Source organism: Geotrypetes seraphini, chromosome 7 (genome assembly GCF_902459505.1).
Source record: "Geotrypetes seraphini chromosome 7, aGeoSer1.1, whole genome shotgun sequence".
Lineage (NCBI taxonomy): Eukaryota > Metazoa > Chordata > Amphibia > Gymnophiona > Dermophiidae > Geotrypetes > Geotrypetes seraphini.
The window spans coordinates 189,986,682-190,014,635 of record NC_047090.1 but is presented as its reverse complement, the minus strand read 5'-3'; the positions used below and the strand labels follow the sequence as shown (position 1 = coordinate 190,014,635).

General features: G+C 44.5%; 1 protein-coding gene across 7 annotated transcripts in view; it reads right to left on the bottom strand.

The window, feature by feature from the left end:
- The window catches only part of VIPAS39 (VPS33B interacting protein, apical-basolateral polarity regulator, spe-39 homolog), a 127,699-nt gene that overhangs the window by 67,343 nt on the left and 32,402 nt on the right, over positions 1-27,954 (bottom strand). For all 7 annotated transcript variants that reach the window (XM_033952368.1, XM_033952369.1, XM_033952370.1 and 4 more), the window contains 5 exons: positions 25,564-25,620; positions 20,531-20,623; positions 19,489-19,522; positions 19,267-19,369; positions 14,201-14,228 (listed from right to left, as the gene is read on the bottom strand). In XM_033952368.1, the coding sequence (XP_033808259.1) occupies positions 14,201-14,228; positions 19,267-19,369; positions 19,489-19,522; positions 20,531-20,623; positions 25,564-25,620 (315 nt within the window). The remainder of the gene's footprint in view (positions 1-14,200; positions 14,229-19,266; positions 19,370-19,488; positions 19,523-20,530; positions 20,624-25,563; positions 25,621-27,954) is intronic.

Sequence of the window (27,954 nt, the reverse complement as noted above, 5' to 3'; positions counted from 1 at the left end):
CCCGGAACGTCCTCTCCGACATTAGAATTGAGGTCGGGCAGCGAGAGTTGTTCGGCCCTGAAGGGAAAGAAAAGCAGGGAGGGAGAACTTGGCACCAGCCTGTTCACGATGGTGGCACTGGCAGCCTTTCCCCGGTGGCGGTGGCAGCAGCATGTTTCCCAAAGGCGGTGGCACTGAGGAGGGCAGGGAGAAAGAAAGAAAGAAAAAAAATGGGGCACGGAGAGAGAGAAAGACAGACATAGAGAAAGAAAGGGGGCATGGAGAGAGAAAGAAAGAAGGGGCAGGGTGAAAGAAAGAAATGAGGCATGGAGAGAGAAAGAAAGAAGGGGGCAGGATGAAACAAAGAAAAAGTTGGGGGAGGGAATGAGGTCTGGAGGAGAGGAAGCATACATGAGGCTGAAAGAAGGGAAGAAATATTGGATGCACAGTCAGAAGAATAAAGTGCAACCAGAGACTGATGAAATTACCAAACAAAGGTAGGAAAAATGATTTTATTTTCAATTTAGTGATCAAAATGTGTCCGTTTTGAGAATTTATATATGCTGTCTATATTTTGCACTATGGCCCCCTTTTACTAAACCGCAATAGCGGTTTTTAGTGCAGGGAGCCTATGAGCATTGAGAGCAACATGGGGCATTCGCGGTTTAGTAAAAAGGGAGGGGGTATATTTGTCTATTTTTGTATAGTTGTTAATGAGGTGACATTGCATAAAGGCATCTGTCTTGACCTCTTTGAAAACCCGTGGAATATAAATGATAATTAACATTTTCTCTGCGTACAGTGTACTTTGTGTTTTTAAAATTTTATTGTTGGTAGATCATTTTGACTTGGCCACGAAGGTAAGGGGGAGGGAGGGGAGCTGCTGAAAGACATCTAGTAATCCTTGCAGGCTTGACTGCAGGGAATTATTTTTGTAAAATCATGTTTTGTTGTGTGACTGGCATTATTTAGACTTTAATTTCTATGAATGAATAGAATGAAAATGATATAAAATTACTTGTTTGTTTCTATGTGTGCGCACGCTGAAGGAAAGTGGAGAGAGAGTGGGCTGAGGATGCTGTAGGGAAATGGGGAAGAGAGAGTGGGGAGAAGATGCTGATTTATAAATTGACAATTGTACAGAATATTGTTTCTTTTTATACTTTAATATAATAAGAACATAAGAAATGCCTAAGCCGGATCAGACCCTAGGTCCATCTATTCCGGCGACCCGCACACGCGGAGGCTAAGCCAGGTGCTCCCAGTTGGAGACCCTGGTTACCTGTATCCATCAATATGTTTTGCAAGGAGGTATACATCCAACTTACACTTGAAACCAAAAATGGTAGTCTCCGTCACCACCTCATCCGGGAGAGCATTCCAAGCGTCCACCACCCGCTGTGTGAAACAGAACTTCCTGACATTTGTCCTGAGCCTGCTGCCCCTCAGCTTTAGTCCATGACCTCTTGTCCGTTTCATATTTGACAATGTGAACAACGATGATTCTTGCTCTATTTTGTCGAATCCTTTCAGTATTTTAAAAGTCTCAATCATATCCCCTCGCAGTCTCCTCTTCTCGAGGGTGAACAGTCCCAGTCTTCCTAGTCGTTCTTTGTAGCTCAAATTTTCCATACCTTTTACTAGTTTCGTGGCTCGCCTCTGCACCCTTTCCAGCAGGGCTATATCCTTTTTTAGGTAAGGAGACCAGTGTTGGACACAGTACTCCAAGTGTGGTCTGACCATTGCTCTGTAAAGCGGCATTATAATGTCCGCCGATCTACTCGTGATCCCCTTCTTTATCATGCCCAACATTCTGTTTGCTTTCTTCGCCGCTGCCACGCATTGAGTCGACGGCTTCTGGTTTCTGTCTATCAGTACCCCCAGGTCTCTTTCTTGTTCAGTTTTGGCCAATGTTACACCTAACATTTTGTATTCATGTTCCTTATTTTTCTTGCCCAGGTGCATCACCTTTCATTTGTCTATGTTAAACTTCATCTGCCACTTGTCCGCCCATTTCTCTAGTTGGTCTAGACCCTTCTGGAGATCTTCAATGTCTTTTTGTGACCCAAATGCCCGACATAGTTTTGTGTCATCTGCAAACTTGATTATATTACTTGTTGTCTCCTCTTCAAGGTCATTTATGAAGATATTAAATAAGATAGGCCCAAGAACCGAGCCTTGGGGCACTCCACTAGTCACCTTCCCCCAGTCCGAGAATACCCCATTTATGCTTACCCTCTGCAATCTATTTTCTAGCCATTTGCCTATCCATCTAAGTACATCCCCTTCAATTCCGTGACTTAGTAGTTTCCTCATAAGCCTTGTGTGGATGGAATCAGGTGGTTTGCGGGGATGGGGACCGAGCTTACGGGGTTTTTAGTCCAATAAAATGGTATTTTCTTATTTCTCATTATTTGTTTTATTTTTATTTGTTAATTTGTAAAGTGGTGATTGTTATGTATCAGTTTTTTCAAATTTACATCTACTGTCTTTATATTTTGCACAGTATTAGAGGACATGTGTTACTGTTTTTGTGGTGTTGTGGTGTTGCATTGTATGCAGAGTCTGGTTTCTTGGCGGTTCAGTTTAACTTTTGTCTACATATTTCTATTTTTAGTTTGTGATTATTCCATATTGGGCGAGGGTGTGGCTCTGTTCTGTGTGTATGAAAGGAACATAGTTTTCAGTTGGCATTGACTGCAGGATCAATTGACTGTGCGGGATCTGGCTTGTTTAGTTTTACAATGAATGTGTTGTGTTCTAGTGCTCACTGCAGTATTTAAGATGCTGCCTTTTCCTAGGTACACTCTTGTTGTGCGATATGTGGATTGTTACTAAAAATCATGTTTTTCATATACATGGGGGGGGGGTCAAAAAATGATGGGCCCCGGGTGTCACATATGCTAGGTACGCCACTGTTTAGAGCCATCATGATAAAACATAGCTAAATGTGTGGTGACAGCCAAAAAAAGCAAACAGAATGTTAGGAATTACTAGGAAAGGAAAAACACAAGAAACTATCATAACGCCTCTATTGCTCCATGGTATGACTGTACTGAATATTGAATGCAATTCTGGTTGCTGCATCTCAAAAAGATCTAGTAGAATCGGAGAAAAGGCAAAATCCTAAGTGCGTGAAATTAATTGTTTATTCTTTCAAAAGTACAAAGACTAGGGAACATGCCAGAAAGTTACATCTGATACAATCTATTTTTTCACTCAATGCATAAAGCTCTAGAACTTGATGCTGAAGAATAGGATAAAAGCAATTCACATAATAGCGATTTGGACAAATTCCTCTATGCCTTTGTCCTTACACACCTGGATTCCTGCAAAGCTTTAGTCAACAGTCTTACAGCAAAAAACATCAAAACGCAGCAACAAGACTACTGAAAATCCTACAAGCCCATGACCCAGTCTCTGTCTCCAGCACTGAAATCGGCCAAACGCTGCATTTTCAAAGGCCTCTACAACATGACACCCATATACTTCACAGACAAACTTCCTCTCTGTACCCCAAAGACAACGCTATGCTCCCAAGATGAAATACGCCTGCCTACATACACCCTCCAACTCCAGGCAGCCTGGAAACCATCCTATTCCCATTTCTTACCAGTCTACCTCCTCATATCAGAGCTCTTAAAGGACTTCTTAACTTTAGAAAAGCTGTAAAAAACGATCTTTTTGCCCAGTCACTCCCTCAACCCTTCACCAGCATCAGTAAGTAATCCTATATGAAAATATAGTGCAACACACTATATTGTAAACCCTATATTGTACCCTATATTGTAACAGTCAATGCAAACTGTAACCCGTTTCTGTGCCAGTCAGGAAGGACACTAAAGAAGTTTAAATTTTTTTTGGTTGAAGTTTGTATTTTGCCTGTTCAAAGCTATACCTTTTTAAACTAGGTCGTGCATAATTTTCAGAAAATATGTAAGGGCTCTGATGCTGAGGTTTTCTCCCCACGGTGGTATATACAGTATATTTGAGATCATCCAACGTGTGCGCTTTCTCTAACCAGTGTGCTGTGAGAGGAGCTGTTAAATCCCCTCTCTGGGTTTTAATGGGTCGCACCATATGGCTCACATAAAAAAGCCCACATAGGCATGGGAGGTGGGGGGAGGGAACATCATGGAATTGTGAAGAAAAGAGCAGAAGTGGATCTATAGGTGGGAAACAGTTACCCCATTTGGATTAAATAAAGAAGTGGAGTGTGCTTTTCTTCCCCATTCCTGAAATCTGTCATCTTGATTCATGTCAAGTACATGCAGCAAACGGGTGATGTCATTTCCAGTCTGAACCTATAAAATGGAGTCAACTGTTGTAACACTTTGTCTGCAAGTTTGATGGATCGATGGACAGGTACCTTCTGATGTTGTCATGATTTTTTCAATTTAAATCTTGGATTAAGTTGATTTGTAAAGCTTGTGTTAATGGATTGTACCCTTCTTTAATATTTTCACAGATCACTTTCTTCCTAGTAACATAGTAGATGATGGCAGATAAAGCACAGTTACTTACCGTAACAGGTGTTATCCAGGGACAGCAGGCAGATATTCTTGACTGATGGGTGACGGCACCGACGGAGCCCCGGTACGGACAATTTTAGAGTGATTGCACTCTAAGAACTTTAGAAAGTTCTAGCTAGGCCGCACCGCGCGTGCGCGAGTGCCTTCCCGCCCGACAGAGGCGCGCGGTCCCCAGTTAGGATAAGCCAGCTAAGAAGCCAACCCGGGGAGGTGGGAGGGACGCAAGAATATCTGCCTGCTGTCCCTGGATAACACCTGTTACGGTAAGTAACTGTGCTTTATCCCAGGACAAGCAGGCAGCATATTCTTGACTGATGGGTGACCTCCAAGCTAACAAAAAGAGGGATGGAGGGAAGGTTGGCCATTAGGAGAATAAATTTTGTAAAACAGATTGGCCGAAGTGTCCATCCCGCCTGGAGAATGCATCCAGGCAATAGTGAGATGTGAAAGTATGAACTGAGGACCAAGTAGCAGCCTTGCAGATTTCCTCAATAGGAGTGGAACGGAGGAAAGCTACAGATGCTGCCATAGCTCTAATTTTGTGGCCCGTGACAGAACCCTCCAGTGTCAGGCCCGACTGAGCATAACAAAAAGAAACGCAAGCAGCAAGCCAATTGGACAGAGTGCGTTTAGATACAGGATGACCCAACTTGTTAGGATCAAAGGACAAAAACAGTTGAGGAGATGATCTGTGAGGTTTGGTGCGATCAAGATAGTAAGCCAGAGCACGTTTACAATCCAAGGTATGCAAAGCCTGTTCACCTGGATTAGAATGAGGCTTTGGGAAAAAAACAGGTAGAACGATGGATTGATTAAGGTGAAACTCAGACACAACCTTAGGAAGGAATTTTGGATGTGTACGAAGAACAACCTTATCATGGTGAAAAACAGTGAAAGGTGGATCAGCCACCAGTGCATGGAGCTCACTGACCCTCCTGGCAGAAGTGAGAGCTATCAGAAAGACCACTTTCCAAGTTAGAAAGTTAAAATGCGTTGTGGCCAGAGGCTCGAAAGGAGGCTTCATTAACGCAGAAAGAACCACATTAAGGTCCCATACAACAGGCGGGGCCTTAAGAGGTGGTTTTACATTGAAAAGGCCTTTCATGAACCTTGAGACTAAGGGATGAGCTGAGAGTGGTTTTCCATGGATCGGCTCATGAAAAGCTGCAATGGCACTAAGGTGGACCCTTATCGAAGAGGATTTAAGACCAGAGTCAGATAAGGACAAAAGATAGTCCAACACCAATCCCACTGCTGTAGAAATGGGATTATGGTGATGTAACAGGCACCAGGAAGAAAACCGAGACCACTTCTGCTGGTAACATTGAAGAGTAGACGGTTTCCTGGAGGCATCAATAATAGAACGGACAGGCTGAGAAAGGAGAGCATGAGGTGCAGTCAGCCCGAGAGATACCAAGCTGTCAGGTGCAGAGACTGTAAGTTGGGATGAAGAAGCGTTTGCTGATTCTGTGTAAGTAGTGAAGGAAACAGAGGAAGAGGTATGGGTTCCCTGGAACTGAGTTGAAGTAGAAGGGAAAACCAATGCTGTCTGGGCCACCGTGGAGCGATGAGGATCATGGTGGCTTGTTCCCTCTTGAGCTTGAATAAGGTGCGCAGCATGAGCGGAAGAGGAGGGAATGCATAAAGGAAGAGATTGGTCCAATCCAGAAGAAATGCATCGGGTTCCAGACGGTGAGGAGAGTAAAGTCTGGAGCAAAACAGGGGCAGTTGATGGTTGTGGGGAGCTGCAAAAAGATCCACCTGAGGAGTGCCCCATTGAGAGAAAATGAACTGGAGAGTCGAGGGGTCGAGAGTCCATTCGTGAGGTTGAAGAATTCTGCTGAGATTGTCTGCTAAGCAATTCTGCTCCCCTTGGATGTAGACTGCTTTCAGGAATAGGTGACGAGCAGTCGCCCATGTCCAAATCCTTTGAGCTTCCTGACATAAAGGACGGGATCCCGTCCCTCCTTGTTTGTTGATGTAATACATTGCAACTTGGTTGTCTGTGCAAATGAGAAGAACCTGAGGAAAGAGGAGATGTTGAAAAGCTTTGAGGGCGTAAAATATCGCTCTGAGTTCCAGGAAATTGATGTGGTGCTTCTTTTCCTGGGTGGTCCAAAACCCCTGAGTTTGGAACTCGTTCAAGTGAGCTCCCCATGCATAGGGGGAGGAGTCCGTGGTGATGACTAGTTGATGAGGAGGTAGATGGAACAGTAGACCTCTGGATAGATTTGATGAGTTCAACCACCAAAGAAGCGACTGTCGAAGAGACGAGGTCACAGATATGTGTTGTGAACAAGGATCCGTCGCTTGTGACCACTGAGTCGCTAGGGTCCATTGAGGAGTACGCAGGTGGAGACGTGCGAAGGGGGTGACATGCACTGTGGATGCCATGTGCCCCAAAAGTACCATCATGTGATTTGCTGAGATGGAAGTTTTCTGGAATACCTGCTGACAGAAATGAAGGATGGTGTGAAGGCGGTTTGGAGGAAGAAACGCCCTCATCTGAACAGTATCCAGAATGGCTCCAATGAATTGAAGTCGCTGAGTTGGAAAGAGGTGTGATTTGGGTAGATTGATCTCGAACCCCAACAGTCGAAGGAAGGAAATGGTCTGATTGGTGGCTATGTGAACGGACTGAGGAGAAGGAGCCTTGATGAGCCAGTCGTCCAGATAAGGGAAGACTTGAAAATTGTGGGAGCGGAGATAAGCTGCGACCACAATCAGACATTTGGTGAATACCCTGGGAGAGGAGGCTAAGCCGAAGGGTAGCACCTTGTATTGGTAATGATGTTGGTTGACAAGAAAGCGAAGGTATTGTCTGGACATCAGATGAATTGGAATGTGAGTATACGCCTCCTTGAGATCGAGGGAACATAGCCAGTCTTCCTGAGAGAGAAGAGGATATAGGGTGGCAAGAGATAACATCTTGAACTTCTCCTTGACCAGACATTTGTTGAGATCTCTGAGATCTAATATTGGTCTGAGATCTCCGGTTTTTTTGGGTACAAGAAAGTACCGGGAATAAAATCCCAGGCCTTGCTGGTCTAGAGGAACTGGTTCGATGGCATTGAGAAGGAGGAGGGATTGAACCTCCTGACCGAGAAGGAGGGACTGAGCCTTGTTGGAAGCAGACTCTTTTGGTAGACTTAACGGTGGAGGAGTCTGAAAGTTCAGGGCATATCCGTGAGCGATGATAGCAAGTACCCAGTGGTCGGAGGTAATTGCTTCCCATCGAGACAGAAAAACCTGGAGTCGACCTCCTATGGGCTGAGTTTGAAGGCATGAGGGAGGAAGACTGGCAATGTTCTCGAGAAGAGAGTCAAAAGGGCTGTGTAGACTTAGGTTGAACAGCCGGTTTTACAGCAGGCTGTTGTTGTTGACGAGCCTGTTGCTGCTGTTGACGCTGCCTGCGAGGTTGAGGAGGATGAGTCTGAGCCGGGCGAGCAGAAAACCTTCTTTGATAAGAAGGTTGTTGCCTGAATGGACGAGGAGGAGGAGGTTTCTTCTTGTTTTTCAACAAGGTGTCCCACCTAGTCTCATGCGCGGAGAGCTTTTGTGTGGCGGTATCCATGGATTCCCCAAACAGCTCATCCCCAAGGCAAGGCGCATTGGCCAATCGGTCCTGATGGTTTACATCCAGTTCTGAGACCCGTAGCCATGCCAACCTTCTCATTGCTACAGAAATAGCAGTGGCCCGTGACGTCAGTTCAAAAGTATCATAAATGGAACGGACCATAAACTTCCTTAGTTGCAAAAGACTAGAAGTACATTGCTGAAAAGCAGGAAGTTTACGATCCGGAATGTACTTTTGAAAAGAGGTCACCTGTTGAATGAGATGCTTCAGGTAAAACGAGAAGTGGAATGCGTAATTACCTGAACGGTTGGCCAGCATGGCGTTTTGGTAAAGGCGCTTTCCAAATTTATCCATGGCCTTTCCTTCTCTGCCAGGAGGAACAGAGGCATAAACACTGGCACCTACAGACTTCTTCAGGGTTGATTCCACCAACAAGGATTCATGGGGAAGTTGTTGCTTGTCGAATCCTGGAATTGGAATGACTTTATAAAGAGATTCCAATTTTCTTGGGGCTCCCGGGATGGTTAAGGGAGTTTCCAAGTTCTTATAGAAAGTTTCCCTCAGGATATCATGGAGGGGTAACTTTAAGAACTCCTTAGGAGGATGATCAAAGTCCAAGGCATCTAAGAATGCCTTGGACTTTTTAGAATCAGACTCCAAAGGAATTGAAAGGGTGTCTGACATTTCCCTTAAAAATTTGGTAAATGAGGAGTGCTCTGGCTTAGTAGCAGGGTCTTGCACCGATAGATCCTCCTCTTCAGATGAATAATCTTCCTCGGTACCGAGGTGATCATCCGAGTCATCCCACAAGTCAGGGTCCCGTACCGATTGGAGACGGCCCTGAGAAAGTGGAGTCGAGGTGCCAACATGTTTAGTCTTGCGTACCGATTTCCCCGAACGGTTGGAGACGGTACCAGGGGAGTGAAGAACGGTACGGGGCTCAGAGAACGGTACCGGTTCAGAAGTGTCCGGAGCAGAACGTCGTTTCGGCTCCGCTGATAAAATAGGCATGGACATGGATTTGTGCGGTGCCGACAAAGTCGATGTCAATAAAAGGGGTTGATCGACGGTCGGCACCGAAGGCTCACTGGGTACCGACACTGGAGGATTCGGTGTCAACAGAGCCGGGAGCAACTGTTGTAGTTGCTGTTTAAGCTGGACCTGGAGGATAGAGGCAATGCGCTCATCCAACGTAGGTCCCGATTGCACCGGTACCGGTCTTTTCTTGCTCGGTACCTTCGGTGCCGCTCGACGCTCGGGTGAAGTCGATGCCGATGACGAGGCAGTGACTTCAATGGGAGCGGAGCGTTTACGGGGCCGGCGCTCAGTCTGCAGGACTTGGCTCACTGCATGCTCGACTGGTGGCCCTAGGACAGTAGGGGAAGGCTTCTTAGCCGGCTTACCTACAGGGATCGACGTCGGCGATGTATCTGTCGGTGCCGAGACAGTCGGTGCCGATTTAGAGGAAGTTGCCGATGTCGATACTGGTGCAACTTCCATGTCGGTGCCGAACAGAATTCGTTGCTGAATTTGTCGGTTTTTTAAAGTTCTTTTTTGTAAAGAACTACAGCGGGTGCAGGTGTCAGCCCTATGGTCCGGACCCAGACACTGAAGGCACCACTTGTGCGGGTCGGAGAGAGATATAGGGCGCGCACACCGCTGACACTTTTTGAAACCCGGTGACGGGGGCATGAAGGGAAAAACCGCTGTAGCAAAATCGAAGCCGGAGGCTTCGATGGTGCCAACAGGCCCCGCCGGGGTAGTCAATAAAAAGTGAAAAAAATAAAACAAATTTTTTTTTTTTTTTTTTTTCAAACGGTAAAAGAACAATAAATAAAATGAAGAGAAAAATACGCGCGAGCGGGAAGGCAAGTAAACAGTTTTAAGAAAAAACTTCCAACAGCCGTTGGAAACACGCGTCTTCTTAGCTCCGCGGAAATAAGAAAACTGGGGACCGCGCGCCTCTGTCGGGCGGGAAGGCACTCGCGCACGCGCGGTGCGGCCTAGCTAGAACTTTCTAAAGTTCTTAGAGTGCAATCACTCTAAAATTGTCCGTACCGGGGCTCCGTCGGTGCCGTCACCCATCAGTCAAGAATATGCTGCCTGCTTGTCCTGGGATAAAGACCCGAATGGTCCATCTAGTCTGCCCAACTTGGTTCAATCTGAAAATTTGTTTGTGGGGGGGGGGGGGTTCTTCTCCTTAGCTATTTCTGGGCAAGGATCTAAAGCTCTGCCCAGTACTGTTCTTAGGTTCCAACTACTGAACTACTCCGTCAAAGCTCACTCCAGTCCATCTACACCCTCCCAGCCACTGAAGCCCTCCCCAGCCCATCCTCAACCAAACGGCCATATACAGACACCAACTGTGCAAGTCTACCCAGTACTGGCCTTAGTCCTTCAATATTTACTGTTATTTTCTGATTCTAGATCCTCTGTGTTCATCCCACATTTTTTTGAACTCTGTCACCATTTTCCTCTCCACCACCTCTCTTGGGAGTGCATTCCAGCCATCCACCACCCTCTCCGTAAATAATTTCCTTATATTGCTCTTGAGTCTCCCACCCCTCAACCTCAAATTATGACCTCTGATTTTACCATTTTCCTTTCTCTGGAAAAGATTTTGTTCTATGTTAATACCTTTCAAGTATTTGAACATCTGAATCAAATCTCCCCTGTCCCTCCTTTCAGGGCTTCCAGTCTCTTCTCATTTGTCGTTGTCGCAAACCTCCTATCATTTTCGTCGACCTCCCCCGGACCGCTTCAAGCCTTTTTGTGTCATTCGCCAGATATGGTCTCCAAAACTGAACACAATACTCCAAGTGGGGCCTCACCAACAACCTGTACATCAACACCTTCGTTCTTCTACTGGTTACGCCTCTCTTTATACAGCCCAGCATCCTTCTGGCAGCAGCCACTACCTTGTTGCACTGTTTTTTCGCTTTTAGATCTTCGGACACTATCACCCATCCGGGCATATCAGCCTTTCCCCTCCCAGCATATACAGCTCCATCCGATTATTAATCCCCAAATGCATTACTCTGCATTTCTTTGCATTGAATTTTAGTTGCCAGATTTTAGACCATTCCTCTAACTTTTGCAGATCCTTTTTCATGTTTTCCACTCCCTCCTCAGTGTCTACTTAAATTTTTGATGTCCAAGTGTTCTGAGGCAGCCGCGAAACGCGTCAGGACCCATAGCAAATAAGAAGGAAGTTTCATACTCATCAAAATGAACAGATAAATGTTCTAAATTTGCAAACTTGTTTGGCATATAGTATGTACAGTGACTGAGTGTTTTACTACTGCCTTTAAACATTTGCGTGTGTCCCGGTGTTTTGGTCTGACAAAAAGAACGACTCCAAGCACAGCGTTGAAATGCCATTTAAGTTCAATGGTTATCTCCTCTGTTACTATTGGATTTACACTAGAATAGACGACATATACATCATATACACAAGAGTCTGTCAATGTTATGAGCGACTGTGTGTGTAAGGATACTACCACTCAGACAAGCATCATTGTTTGATGTGATTGGTCCTTGAAAACTTACAGTAAGTAATTTTATTTTTATTTTATACATTAGTTATCCTAACTTGAGCAACAAAGCAATCAGGGCTTTGTTATCTTTTGGCTCTTATCTTTGCAAACTATGACAGAAAAAAGAAAATGACTGCAGACGGTGGATGATGAAATGCGTATTTGCGTGTCGATCATTGAGTCGCATATTGAGTTAATGCGCACTCAGAAACAAGCCCATCCATTGCACTGATTAGCAATTCTTTCTACTTTAGTTTCACCATTGTTACATAACTTAAAGAACTTTAAATAAATAACTCTCAAATTTAATGTTTTGTTAGTTTTGCAATTTTAGCATTTTATTTATAATGTGCTGTGAATAACATTTGCTCCGTTTAGTGTGCAGGAGCTAAAAAAAAAAAAATAAAAAGTTTGAGAGTCGCTGCTTTAAGCTGTAGAAAGCTTTTTCCAGAGGTTGGATATTTGAGGTTTGTAGGAAAAAGTGTGGTGTCAAGCAGGATTCCAAGTACCTTGGAGGTCTTCTCAACGTTTAGTGTCGCACCAGAGAGTAGGGTTAGAGCCGTGGGTGCCAACTGTGTGGCATGGTGGAACCAAAGAAACTTGGTTTTGGTGGTGTTGAAGTTTTAGTTTGTTGGAGAGTGCCCAGATTTCTTCAATGTCTTTCGAAACTTTATTAAAGGACTCATTAGCGTCGGTATAAAGTGGGATTAAGAGGACTATATCACCTGCATAGGATAGTAGACATTCATAATGCTGAAGGTGAGGTTGCACCGGTGAAAGTGGGGACCCCTGAATCACTCCACAGACTGCTTTCCACCTTTGGCAGAAGGTGCAATCTTTCCATACACAGTATTCTCTGTTTCTCAGGGATTCTTTGAACCAGTTGAGGACATGAGCGTAGTTATACTGAGACAGACTGAAGGGCCATAAAGCACAGTTACTTACCGTAACAGGTGTTATCCAGGGACAGCAGGCAGATATTCTCACATGTGGGTGACGTCATCTACGGAGCCCCAGCGCGGACAGCTTTTCAAGCAAACTCAAGGAGACAGCGCTCCACACGCTTGACTGTAAGAGGGCGTTGGCTTTTTATCTCCAACGTACCAGGTCTCATAGGAAGGTTCCTCAATTGTTTTTGTCCTTTGATCCTAATCGTTTAGGACATCCTGTTTCCAAGCGCACCTTGTCCAACTGGTTGGCTGCTTGTATTTCTTTTTGCTACGCTCAGGCTGGTCTTACGCTCCCGGGTCGAGTCACGGGGCATAAGGTCCGGGCGATGGCAGCTTCGGTTGCTTTCCTCCGATCTACTCCTATGGAGGACATATGTAAAGCTGCCACTTGGTCTTCGGTTCATACGTTCACCTCCCACTACTGTCTGGACACTGTCCAGAAGCGACGGCCGGTTTGGCCAGTCGGTGTTACGTAATCGGTTTTCCTAAATTGCCATCCTCCCACCTGCCCTTTTTTGGTTGGCTTGGAGGTCACCCACATGTGAGAATATGCTGCCTGCTTGTCCTGGGATAAAGCACAGTTACTTACCGTAACAGGTGTTATCCAGGGACAGCAGGCAGATATTCTCACAACCCGCCCACCTCCCCGAGGATGGCTTCTTTGCTAGTTATGGAACTGAGGACCACGAGGTGGGATGCGCCCTCTAGTGGGCAAGAAGGCATGCACATGCGTGGTGCAGTGTAGCAAACTTGAAACTTCAATCAAGTTTGCTTGAAAAGCTGTCCGCGCTGGGGCTCCGTAGATGTCGTCACCCACATGTGAGAATATGCTGCCTGCTTGTCCTGGGATAAAGCCCAGTATCCTGTTTCCAACAGTGGCCAACCCAGGTCCCAAGTAGTAAAAGTTTTTGTGCCGCTTATCCTAGGAATAAGCAGTGGATTTCCCCAAGCAGCAATGAGGATACAAGCATAATGAAACATTTTGAAGTTGTTATATTACAACAAATTTCTTGAACAGGAAAAATTTCCAGAGTGCATGACACTCTTTTGCTTACAGAACACAATGGTCTCAAAAGTAGTAGAAGAAGGAAAGCAATTAACATATTAGACAGGAGAATCAAACATGAGTTACAGGAGAAAATAAGAATGGTGAATAGTTGAGAACTAGACTGGGATAAGTGTAACAAGGAAGAATTATGGACCGGCAGGTATTTACACTCCTATGTGATAGATGTCCAGAAATACAAAAATATTGGAATCTAATCAATGATAACTGGAGGTCTCTCTTTTAGGAAGCTGAACACATCAAAATAAATTGCATGCATCACTGCTGGTGGCAGAACAGAGACAAGCCACAAACATCCAGATATCTGGAAACTGCTTGCGATTAAATGGAAGCCTTCCACAGCAAAGCGAGAAAGGAAAGACACTTGGAAGTATATTTGGATAAGATAAACATTGCTCTGTAAATAAAATGTAACACTGATTTTGACTGACAACCTGTATATTTTTATTTTGTGGTTTCTGCTCAAATCTGCATATTTGTAATATTAATTCAATGGCTAGCTCTTACTGAATATTTAAAAAAGCAACAAAAATAGTGCATGATGAAGACAGCACACTTACTGCCAGTTCTTCAGCATGGTCCAGAAATCTGCAATGTTAAGACGAAAAGGAGAACTGTTAGAAATTTACAGTGTCAGAGCAAAGGCCTATTTCGCTCAGAGGGCAGCAGTGGCTGCTTTTAGAAAGCATCAAATTCTTCTGGTTTCTAGCAGTCGCTGACATCTCAAACACTTATATTTAATAGCCTCAGAATGATCTCGCTTCCCTAAAATTATCTGCAAACTAGTGTTTAAGCCCGTTACATTAACGGGTGCTAGTAAAGCCTCCTTCCCTCACATGTCCCCTATTTTCAACCCCAGCTCCAAACCCATTTTTACCCCCCCAGCCCCCTTCTCCCATCTGTTCCCTTTCAGCCCGAGCCCCCTTTTCTCACCAGCAGCATTTCCCTCCCCACTCCACTTCCCTGTCCAGCAGCACCTCTTCCCTGCTCCCCCTGTCCCTCTTCATTGCTCCCCCGGCCCAGTAGCACCTCTTCCCTGCTCCCCCGGTCCAGTAGCATCTCTTCCCTGCTCCCCTTGTTTCTCTTCCCTGTTCCCCCGGCCCAGAAGCACCTCTTCCCTGCTCCCCTAGTCCAGCAGCACCTCTTCCCTGCTCCCCCTGTTCCTCTTCATTGTTCCCGGCCCAGTAGCACCTCTTCCCTGCTCCCCCTGTCTCTCTTTCCTGCTCCCGCGGTCCAGCACCACCTCTTCCCTGCTCAGGTAGCAACTCTTCCCTGTTTCCCCCTGTCCCTCTTCCCTGCTCCAGCAGCACCCCTTATCTGTTTCCCCAGTCCAGTATGCAGCGTTGTGAGCATTGCAGCCGGCTTTTGCGAACCTCATAGGCTACTCTGCCCATCGGAAGTACGTTCCCTCTGACGCGATCGCGTATGTTAGAGGAAACGTTCTACTGAGGTGCTGTGTGGCCTGTGAAGTCTGGTACAGCCGGCCACGATCCTCAAGGGAGCAGCGCCCGACCCTCAACGGCTTGAAGCCCTCCTCCTGGCAGCCGCTGCCAGTGCTGCTCCGCGAAGCCCTCCTCCCGGCAGCCGCAGCTCCGCACCGCCTTTCATGCGCCTCAAGCCGCCGAATACGGCCACAGAAGGCAATCGGGGAGGCGAGGATGCAGGCAGGGAGAGAGCTTGCCTGTGCTTCATCCAGCGGTTGGTGAGTGAGGGTGGGAGGAGGGGAGTGGCCAGTGTTCCCTACCGCCGGGTTCTAAAATAGAATCCGGCCATGGATCAGAAAACATGGCGGCAGGGAACATGAAACTCTAAGTGCGCATGCGCGCTTAGGGTTTTATTATATAGGATGTAAGTGAAACATGAAAGAATCCCAGTGAGTCTCAGAGGGAGGGGTGAGAAACAAAGAGGGGGCTGGGTGGGTAGGAAATGGAGAGACATGGATGGGTGATGGGGAGTTAACAAAGCAGTTTAAATTCATTAATAACAGCACCAGGCCCAGATGGATTCACCGCAGAATTCTATAAACTGCTGTCATTTCAACTGGGAACTCCATTACGAGAACATTATTCACGGGTTATAGAGGGGAGGGGGGTGGGGACTGTCGAAGGGTTCCAATGAGGCACTCATTATACTCAACTTGAAGCTGGGGAAAGATGGCCTACATGCAGAGTCCTACCGACCTATTTCACTGCTTAATGTAGATCTGAAAATTTTTACAGACAGGCTAGCAGTGTTTTTACCTCATTTGATTGGTCCAGAACAGGTGGGCTTCGTTCGAGGGCGACAATCAGTCATAAATGTACATAAGGTATTTCTACTATGGCATATGCTCAACTTTGATTGTTAGTCTTGATGCTGCCCAGGCTTTTGATCTGGTGGAATGGTCTTGCCTTTTTCAGCTGTTAAAATTTATTGGCATGGATGGCTGGTATCTCCAGGCCATCTAGACTCTATGCTTCTCCGGTAGCACGGATATTGGTCAATGACATTTGCACGGATTCTTTCCCTATTGGACGAGGTACTCGTCAGGGCTGCCCCCTATCCCCATGATTGTTTTTACTCTATTTGAAGCCGTTTTTAAGGATGGTCTTTGGGGATTCCAATATTACTAGAATTCATATTTCAAATTCGCTCATTAAAGTATTGGCTTTTGCTGATGATTTGTTGTTTACATTGGGAAACCTGCAGTCTTCCCTGGATCATTTGCTTCAAGCTTTGAAGGAATTCCATTTTTATTCGGGATTTTCTTTGAATTATCAAAAATCTTTGGCTCTGGCTCTCCCCTCTAATTGACAAGATTCTTGGGAGGGGGGGTGTTCCCCTTTTCTTGGGCCAAAATGTACAGCGCTGCATACGCTTTCAGCACTATATGATTCGTAGTAGTAGACAGATCAAGAAGGATGAGGCCAAGAACAGGTCATTGAAAACTTTAGAAAGGGCAGTTTCTGTGGAATGCAGCGGGCAAAAGCCTGACCGAAGCAGATTCAGAATAGCATGGGATGAGGGGAAGTCCAGGCACATGGGGTCCAGTGACAGTTTCTTGAGGAGGGGTGTGACAACAGCATGTTTGAAGGCAGTGGGGAGCGATAGGTTGAGGATGTGACAGATAGGAAGGATGACAGAAGGCGAGATAGCACAGAGTAGGTGAGTGGGAATTGGATTGGAGAAGCAGGTAGTGGATTTGGAGGATGAGAAGATGTGTGGTTTCCTCTTCAGTGATCTCAAAGAAAGAGGAGAGGTGTTGAGTGGAGGTTAGTAGAAGGGACAGATGGAGAGAGGGGAGGAGGAAGCAGCATGATTGAGAATTCAAGGTGAATCTTATTGAAGAAGAACTCTGCCATTGTCTGGGGAGAAATCGAAGGGGGGATAGGCGGCGAGGGTGCTTTGAGTAAGGAGTTTAGTGTGGTAAAAAGACGGCGAGGATTGGAGTTAAGAGAAGTGATTAAGTGGATATAGTATTCTTGTTTGGCGAGAAAGAGGGCAGACTAAAATGATGTCAGCATGAATTTGAAGTGTATGAAGTCGGCATGCACACGGGATTTTAAGCCAGAGATGTTCAGCATAACGGGCACATGAGCACAGGTAGTAGATGTGGGATTGAGCCAGGGTTGGGGTTTGGCATGCCTAACTGGATGTGAGATTGGAGGAGCAAGGGTATCTAGAGCAGAGGCGAGAATGGAATTATAAAGAGAGGACAGCTTCATTGTCTTGTGTGATATAGTAGTCGAGGAGAGGGATGAGACAGCAGTGGAGAGGGCTCTGGGGTCAACAGCCCAAAACTTCCTGAATGTGTTGGTGGCAATTGGCCGGATCTGGAGGGTAGGGTGATGAATATGGAATGTTAACAGGTGATGGTCAAAGAGGGGAAGGATGGTATTGCAGAATTTGGCGGTTGAGCAGCTGGAGAGGAAAGAATTAGGTCTAGGCAGTGTCCTTTCTGGTGTGTAGAGGTGGTGGAGCACAGCAGGAGACTGTATGAGGATGTTAGGGCAAGGAACTCGGAGGTGAAGGAGTTGGTGGGGTCATCGATATGGATACTGAAGTCACCAAGGATGAGAGAGGGGGATGAGGGCTTGAGGAAGAAGGAGAGCCAGGAGTCAAAGTCGATGAGGAAGGAAGAGCGGGACATATCAGGGGGTCGGTAGATGACTGCTACTTGGAGAGCAAAAAGTCAGACTTCAAAGAAGGTAGAGATGGTGGTGGGAAAAGGGGTTGAAATCTGCCTCCTCCTTGACCAACCAGGCGAGGCATGTGTGAGAAAAGGCAGCTTCCATGACACAGGGCAGTAATGCCACCTGCATGGGGAATGTTGATGCATAGTGATTCTACATCTATTGTGATACTGTACCAATGATTTTATGGTGATAACACTAAAAGGAAATATTAGGATAATCTAAGAACATATGACCTTTGAAATCAAAATGATCAACTATTTTGATACCCACCAGACAGGACTTAAGACCTTGGCTTTCTGTCAGCTAAATGAATTTAAATTGCCTCGTCATCTCCCCATCATCCATCCATGTTTCTCCTTGTCCTACCCACCCAGCCCCCTCTTTGTTTCTCACCCCTTCCTCTTCCTCTGAGACTGTCACTGGAATGCTTTCATGTTTTACTTACATATACTGATATTTGTCAACATTTGCGTATTTCTGATCTGAAAAAGAACGGTTTCCTTCAAAACTAATCATAAAATGCATTAAGTTATTTCAATAAAAAGGTTTATCACCTCATTTCCTTTATGTTTTTGTTTTATTTCTATATATTACCTTAAAAAATGGACTAACATGGCCAACACACCATTTCACTAAAATGATCTAAACTCTTTTTTGAGTCCAGTAAGACTATTTACTCCCAAAGTGGAAAATTCTAGAAACAGTGCCCTACTGGTGCCTAAATATGTAGGTGCTTTATGGCGCCTACTGCCACAATGGGAGTGGCTAATGCTGGAAGTGGCGTTAGGTGCCGTAAAGCACCTCCTTAGGCATGATTCATGGCAAGATAAGTGCCTGGAAAACCCTGGCCTACATTAACAGCACCTATCTTTTTCAGATACGCGTTATAGGACGCCATTACATGACACGTGATCGGTGGCTGCTTTATAGGCACCCTATCGAGAATCCAGGCCAAAACATCTGTGAAGAAGCGCTTCCTTTTGTTTGGTTTATATCTGTCACCCTCATAGCATTATGGGGCATCCTCTCAAGCTCGTCCTCTCTTTCACTGGTTTTTCTCTAAGCTAAAGATGCCTCAATGTTTTTGAGTCTCTTTGAGCAGAAGTTGTTCCAAGCGGTGACCCCTCTCTGTACCTTTCGCAGATGACCACGACTGTTTATTAAGGATGTGAGGGCACCCTGGACTCTATCATAACTAAATACCATTTCTTGACTCGTTTATAAATCCTCTTTTTGTAAAAGCCTTTTAAACCACTGGGCCTCTCCTGAGTGGCAGACCATACTAAAGACCTTCACTGAGTAAGAATGAACTGGGCTGTTATACCATGTGACATTTTCAAGTCATCTGTGTTTAAACTTGCTACTGGATCATAGCCAGATGACGCACCTAGTTTTAGAACCACTCCTTTAAACTGGAGAAGTGGGGAGAGAATACTGCATAGAGGTGTTACCTAAACAGATCCTGAAGTATTTTCTGGTCATTAATTTCTTGAAGGAAATGAATGAAATGTTGCAGTGCTACCGGCCTCAATTCCAGCTCTCGGAAGAAAATTTCTGAGAAAGCAAACCAAAGGTGAAACACTTAATGCCTCAGAAAAGAGAGTAAATAAAATGTTTGCTATCTATGAGCTAATGTAAGGCAGCCCTCTGTCCTCTTAGTATCATCCACTCACCTGTGCCAAGTGTCCTCTTCAGAAATATCAATACCTGTAAAAAGAAGGCAGTCTGTAAATTGGCTGTCTCTCTTCTTCTGGAAAAGTAGCCCGTCTCCAGCGATAGTATGACAAGGTGAACGAACAAGTGGATTGTTTTTATTCACTTACCCACAAATTACCTCTTGCGTTTCCTTAATCGATCTGCTTCGCACATAGCCTTCCACAATCACTAGTCGCTGTTCCAGGGAGAGCACCATCTTTCTGGCACCAGTATTAGAGACGGGCTACTTTTTCATAGCCCACTCTGTACTATTACTACTGCAATTTATGATTTCTATAGCGCTAAGAGATGCACGCAGTGCTGTACATTAAACACGCAAGATATGGTCCCTAAGTATTTCTTCACAGAGAGAGTGGTTGATCATTGGAACAAGCTTCCAGTGCAGGTGATCGAGGCAGACAGTGTGCCAGACTTTAAGAATAAATGGGATACCCATGTGGGATCCCTACGAGGGTCACGATAAGGAAATTGGGTCATTAGGGCATAGACAGGGGGTGGGTAAGCAGAGTGGGCAGACTTGATGGGCTGTAGCCCTTTTCTGCCCTCATCTTCTATGTTTCTATGTTACTCGAAAGAGCTTACACTTATGCTGTGATAACAAATTGTGTTTCCTCTCTAACCCTACCCCTTGATGTGATATTCCCATCGGGTGTCCTCATTCCCTCTTCACAGCGAATACTTAATGCTGCGATATCATTCCTATTGTTTATCCGCCTCTCCCACCCCCATCATAGGGACTGTTTACCGCAGTGTTGACATTCCCTCATGTTTCCTCCATCTCTCCCATTGGCTATCCTCTCTTCATAAGGAAGACTTGGCACTGTGATATCATGCCCATCCCTCTCCCCTCTCCCTATGTTTATTTGTATTTATATAGACCGCTCTTCACTACAACATCATAGCGGTTTACAAAAGGAAAGGAACTCCATTATCATAAGAAAAGGTAAAATGGAACAGACTTCACCTAAGTGTTAAAATCCAGATGGAAAGAATACTTACCGCAGTGATGACATTCCCATCATGTAGCCTAACCGCCTCATCAAGTAGCTGTAGTTTATCCTTCAGGGAACGAAATCTTTCTAAGGAGTAAACCTGTGTGAAAGGAGAAACATACCTGTGGTGAAAGAGTTACTCGAATGCCAGCTTTGGCTTCACTATGCAACACAAGAACGGAGGGGATGCCAAAAGGACTTTCTGTGCAGCCTTCTTCAGCCATTTCCACCAATCTTACTAAACTAAACCTTAGGTTTGTATACTGCATCTTCTCCACGATCGTAGAGCTCGGCACAGTTTACAGGACTAAGAAAAATGGAAGACGATAGAGAGTCAATGGTTTTTGAACTTGGGGCTCCTTTTGCTAATGTGCGCTAGCGTTTTTAGCACACGCTACACAAAAAATACTAACGCAAGCTCTATGGAGGCGTTAACGTGTAGCATGCACTAAAACCGCTAGCGCACCTTTGTAAAAGGAGCCCTTAGTTTACTGTTTCTAAGATAGAAAATGAATTATATACCGCTCTATAGCACATAAATAGGAGCATAAGATAGTATAGGGAGGGTGGGTGGGTTTTAGTTTTCTTAAGGTTAAATGGAAAAGATATAATTATTATATTATGGGATATCTGGGTTATATGTGGGTGGGGAGGGATTAAACTTTTTTCTGTGAGAATTGTATAAACTCAAGTGGAATTGTATATTATATGAATGATTTTCTGTACACTTGTTGTAAAATTTAAAATGAATAAAGATTTATAAAAAAAAAAAAAAATAATAAATTTAAAATGTCCCAAAAAGTCCTAATTGATGATTTTCAAAACTGTTTTTTTGGATGTCTAATGGGACTTCTTATCCATTGTGCGTCCAGAGTTTAAAGGGCTATGTTAGGAGGTATGCAATGGGCAGGATTAGGGGCGGCTTAAATGTGGACGTTTTGCAGAAATAACCAAAACATTCGCAGGACATCCTAGATGGAACATAGACATTTTCACCTAGACCTGTTTTTGTAGCACTTAGACTTCTAAGGTCCCCAAACTGACCAGATGACTACAGGAGTAAGTAAGCATGACACCCCCCAGTACTCATTAACCCCCCTACCCCCCAAACTCCCCTCCCAGTACATACCTGTCTCTAGAACAGCAGTATCTTCCATGGGAAAGCCTAGTAGAAAAGCACACAGGTGTCTTGTCTAGTGGGTGGGCTAGTGAACCAGAGGAGGACCCAGGCACATAAGCCCCTCTAACCACTACATTTATGGTAGAAAGTGTAAGGCCACCAAAGCCCTACTCAACTGCCATATAGGTGCCACCTGGAGCAATAAGGGCTACTGGGGTGCTACACAGGTGGGTAATATAGGTAACAGGGGGTTATGGTGAAAGTTCACAGCAGTGCCCTCTAAGGTGCCCCACTGCTCTGTTGGCATTAGAATGCTGGCCCCTCCCACATCTGGATGATATTTCTTGGTTGAAAATGGGGTATAAAGCTAGGCATCCAAGTAGACGATTTTTGAAAAAAAAAAAAAAATTATTTTTAGACGTCTAGCAGTTCCGCTTTTGAAAACGGCCATTTTTGTGCTACCAACATTGGACATTTAGCGGGAAATGTCCAAATCGAACTTCAACATCTTTTTTTTTTTTTCATGGCGCTCAAAATGAAGTTTTTTAAACATATAAAATTAAGGTTTTGTACTTTAAACTCCTGACTCCATCGTTGTGTGGCGCAGTGGTTAAAGCTATAGCCTCAGCACCCTGGGGTTGCGAGTTCAAACCCACGCTGCTCCTTGTAACCCTGGGCAAGTCACTTCATCCCCCATTGCCCCAGGTACATTAGATAAGAGTGGGAGCCCGCCGGGACAGTTAGGGAAACATGCTTGAGTATGTGGAATATTCTTTTAAAAACCCCAACAAAACATGAGGAAGGACTTAGCGAAACTTGAAGGATGGTCTTCAACTTGGCAGCTATGCTAGGTCATGCATTTCGGCTGCAAAAACACAAGGAAACAGCACAGTTTAGGGGTGGACCCTTGCTCTTTAACATCTTTATAAACCTTCTGGACATAGGTACGATGAATGAGGTGATTAAATTTGCGGACGATACAAAGTTATTCAGAGTAGTGAAGACGCAGGGGGATTGCGAAGATCTGCAACGTGACATAATCAGGCTCGAGGAATGGGCATCGACATGGCAGATGAGGTTCAACATGGATAAGTGTAAAGTGATGCATGTAGGTAACAAAAATCTCATGCACGAATACAGGATGTCTGGGGCGGTACTTGGAGAGACCTCCCAGGAAACGGACTTGGGAGTTCTGATCGACAAGTCGATGAAGCCGTCCACACAATGTGCGGCGGCAGCAAAAAGGGCAAACAGAATGCCAGGAATGATAAAGAAGGGGATCATGAACAGATCAGAGAAGGTTATCATGCCGCTGTACCGGGCCATGGTACACCCTCACCTGGAGTACTGCGTCCAGCACTGGTCGCCGTACCTGAAGAAGGACACAGTACTACTCGAAAGGGTCCAGAGAAGAGCGACTAAGATGGTTAAGGGGCTGGAGGAGCTGCCGTACAGAGAAAGAGTAGAGAAATTGGGCCTCTTCTCTCTCGAACAGAGGAGATTGAGAGGGGACATGATCAAAACATTCAAGGTACTGAAGGGGATAGACTTAGTAGATAAGGACAGGTTGTTCACCCTCTCCAAGGTAGGGAGAACAAGATGGCACTCTCTAAAGTTGAAAGGGGATAGATTCCGTACAAACGTAAGGAAGTTCTTCTTCACCCAGAGAGTGGTAGAAAGCTGGAACGCCCTTCCAGAGGCTGTTATAGGGGAAAACACCCTCCAGGGATTCAAGACAAAGTTAGACAAGTTCCTGCTGAACAAGAATGTGCGCTGTTAGAGCTAGTCTCAGTTAGGGTGCTGGTCTTTGACCAGAGGGCCGCCGCGTGAGCAGACTGCTGAGCAGGATGGACCACTGGTCTGACCCAGCAGCGGTAATTCTTATGTTCTTATGAAGAACTTTTGTGCATGAAAGAAGAGCGGGACTTGGGTGTTATAGTATGTGATGATCTTAAGGCGGCTAAACAGGTTGAAAAGCAAGAAGGATGATTGAGTGCTTAGGGAAAAGAATGACCAATATGAAAAAGGAGTTACTGATATCCCTGTATAATACTTTGGTGAGATCTCATTTAGAATATTATGTACAATTCTGGAGACCGCACCTTCAAAAAGATATAAACAGGATGGAGTCGGTCCAGAGAAAGGCTACTAAAATGGTTGATGGTCTTTGTCATAAGGTATACAGGGACAGACTTAAAGATCTCAATATGTAGACTTTGGAGAAAAATTGGGAGGGGGAGATATGATAGAAACGTGTAAATACCTACATGGCATAAATGTGCATGAGGCAATTCTCTTTCATTTGAAAGGAATCTCTGGAATGAGAGGGCACAGGATGAAACTAAGAGGTGATAGACTCAGGCTCAGGAGTAATCTAAGGAAATACTTTTTTTTTTTACAGAAAGAGTAGTAGATGCATGGAATAGTCTTTGTCCAAGTTCAAAAGTGTGGGACAGGCACATGGGATCTCTTAGGGAGAGGAGGAGATAGTGGATGCTGCAGATGGGCAGACTAGATGGCCATTTGGCCTTTATCTGCCATCACATTTCTATGTTTCTCTGGGATAGCTAGAGATGTGGACTCCTTTTCAGAGCATAAGGAATAAATAGAGAAAGAATTGTCTTGAACTCTCTCTCCTTGAGTCAGACTGTTGCTTCACCTGGTATATAAAAATGCATTAAAACAAATTGGTGTGAAGATTACATAATACCATGCAAAGGAACAGACACTAAAAAGTGGCTCTCCCACTACCCTCTCCAAAACCCCCGATATTTTAACTTTATCTTCAACTGCTGCTTTGAACTTGAGCTCCCCTGCAGCTATCTCAAATGCCAGTAATGCTTTTATTTTAGTACTGACATGTCCACGAGAACAGTGGAGAAAAAAAAAAGATTGGAATTGTAGTAAGCCTGTGGAAAATAAAATGGCGGCACCACACAGTCCTGTGGGGACGTCCATTGAATTGGCTTGGATCACCAAAGTTATAACGAAGGTCACAGAAGCAACTATATATTGGACAAGTGACTCCTTGCCATAGATACCAAACTGGAATGAGTACAGGAGAAGTTGTAAATGTAAATGATGAGAAGGGTGGAAGCCACTCAAACACAACAGCATAAGCTCCTATTGGCCCTCGAGGATAAGCTTTAGACATCTGTGCTACCTATATTGGACTAGACTTTGAAGTCTTGACCTCTTATGGTTTGTCAGCTCTATGAATATTTCTCCTTGGCCTGGAAGATTCTTGTGGAAACATTGCGTTTCATAGATTTTTTTTTTTTTAGTTCTGGATGTTTTCTTGATTCCATCCTTTGTGGGGGAATAACTGATATTGGCAGTCACCTGAGTGGGTGTGGGTGGATAAGAAGGGACTGGAAGTGTGCCTTTATTGCTTATATTAGCAGATAGAGGAGTGGTGATGTTGTCCTGTATTAGTTTGGGGACTTTGGTAGGACTGGGGGAAGGGATGGTGGGATATTGGGGAGCTGTGGTGGGTGGTGTTCCCCGTGAGAACAAAGCTTTTTACTGCTCCACAGAGTGGTAAAAAGCTTTGTTCCCGCACCAGCGGTAAGCAGATATAGATTTTACCCATTCCTGCAGTTTTATTGCAGTTAGCCGTGGTAATGGGTCACTGTGTCATTCTCTAAAGAGTTGCAAATGCTTAGGCAGTGTGTTTTGACTCCTCCACATTTGACTGAGAGTAGTTGGGAGTTTGACTTTGGATGTATGGCTTAGGATGGAGGGAATTATGGAATAATGGAGAGGGAGAAAATTGAAAATATTTTTTTGGATGTTCTTTGTTGGAGGCGATACTCTTCTCTTTGTATTTTTGGAACTTTATTGTTCATTGGCTCTGTTACATTGGTCATCAATAAAACCTGATTTAATGTAAAACAAATTGGTGTCAGCAGTGCACTTACCTTACCCCTCTTCATCCGTCTAACAGTGTCTTCAATGCTCCAGTCCCCACCATAGTCCTGCAACAAAGACAAAAGTGGCTTAGCCATTCACCTGCACAGTTCCCCACCCCCCAATAAGGCCAAATGCCTGCCTGTTCTTACATTCCCAAGGAAATAGCTATGAAACATGACAGATGTCTGTGTACTGGAGCACATTCAACTAATGAGATTCAGAGTCCTGAACAGCCACTTAGATAGTTCTCCAGGAAAGTGGGTTTTCCTATGGAGACACTGTTCAAGGCCTTCCAGGAGCAGACACTCTCACACAACATCTTTCTGCACCTGCGGGTACTAGACAGTGGTCTAACGCTTGACAGTTAAAGTTTAATGCAAAGAAGTACAGAGTGATGGACTTGGAATGTACTGTAGAAATTCAAAGAAGCTGTTTGTGCTGGCTGATAAGGACCTTGGGAACATAGGGCTAGATTCACTACACTGATCGTGTCCTGACCAGTTTGTGACCCTGACCCGATTCACTAATCTTACTCCCGATCCGATCCATGCCTGATCTGATCAGCGCAGGCAAATGAGGTGGAATGGCATGCCTATATTGACAAAACTAGAGAAACTTTTGAGTAAAATGCATGTTACTTTTTGTGAGTTAGATCACATCCTGTCACAATGGCTATCGTGCTCTAGACATGGGCTATCGGCTTTGGCTTTAAATATGATACATAACAGTTTAAATAAGGATGAGGTCCCAGGATGCTGGAAAAAGGCAGTTATTAAGCCTATTTTGAAGAACAACGATCTAGATATATTTAATCCAGCTAGTTATAGGACAGTTTCAAATCTTTGCTCTTTAGCAAAACTGACAGAGTGGATAGTTTTAGAGCAATTGGTCTCTTATATCGAGTCAACAAAGGTTCTAAATCCAAGACAGGCAGGATTTTGAACTATACACAGTACTGAGACAGTTTTAGTAGGTTTCCTTAGTGAAGTTCACTCTATCTTGGATCACAGGAACTTCGCAATGGTAATACCTTTAGATCTGAGCTCAGCATTTGATCTAGTTGACCATGAACTTCTATTGAGATTGCTCCATGAGATAGGTTTAATAAGAGTGGTTTGGGATGGGCTTAACGCGAACACAAGATGGACGTGTGATCGCGACGCTCCCCTTCAACTAGGCAAAGATTACTAAAAAAAATTATCCCTTAATGCTAATTTCAAAGAAAAACAATTAAAATTGCTGATGTAAATGTGGTATATTGATATTGCCTTCCTCTGCTGAAATTGAGATATTGGCATGAGAGAAAGGAGCCAGGGAGAAAGATCGACGGTTTTTTTTTTTTTTTTTGAGCTGAAACGGCAAAGTATCGGAGGCAGGTGGCTGACGGGCTTGAGGATCTCTGTGGAAGGCAGACTTGTGCCTCCGTGCCTGGTAACGGAACCCTGAAAGAGGAAGAAAAGAAGAAAAAAGTCTGTCGATTTACTTTTCAAGTAAGTTGCTGACAGTGGCTGTTGGTTTCTGTGCTGAAACGGCTTGGCGTCGAGAGCAAGACTGTTGACGGTGTGAGTGACAGACATAATTTTAAATATTAATCCGAAGAAAGACTTATGCCGCCGGAGATGAAATAAAGCCTGAGGGAAGAGAGCCAGAAATAAGATTGCCGGTTTTTTTTTTTTTGTTTCAGAGCTGGAAAGGCGCGGCAAAGTTAAAAAGCTACTTACTTGTGCTGCCAAAACTAAAATAGCCTGTGGGAAGGAAAAGAAGTAAAATCTATTTCTCTTTCATTTTGTTTTGGTTGTCTAGGCAAACTATTGACAGTGTGACAGTTTGAAATCTCTATTTTACTGAGGAGAAAACTAGAGCTGAGGAAACTGGAGTGACATGACACAGAAGGAAAATTACTGACTGTTCCATAATACTGTGAGGAAACGGTTAAAGTTTGAAACTACCTTCCTTCACAAAAACTAAAATAAAGTCCTGAGATAAAGGAGATTTATTATTTCCTCACTGGCTTTATAACAGTGCTGAAGACAAGCTCTTTCAATGGCTTTCTTTGTGCTGTGAAGAGTGACATCTAAAATAAAATATTGGACAAAGTGATTGAAAAAGAAAAATTGCTGTGGAGAAATAAAATCGGAAAAAAAAGGAAAAAAAGAGAATTAAGAAAGGTGCAAGAGAATGGCAAGTACCAGACAAAACAAAAATGAGGCTGGTATGTCAGCAAAAAGACAAAAGCAAGATCAAATAACACCAAGCAAGATCCCACTTCCTGTTGAAGAATCTGACATATTGAGTAAAGCTGAAGTTATGGAAGAACTAAGACAAATTAAACAAATGCTAAAGGAAACTGTAACCAATATGTCGGATATGAAGGAAGAAATATTGAACATCCATAGACA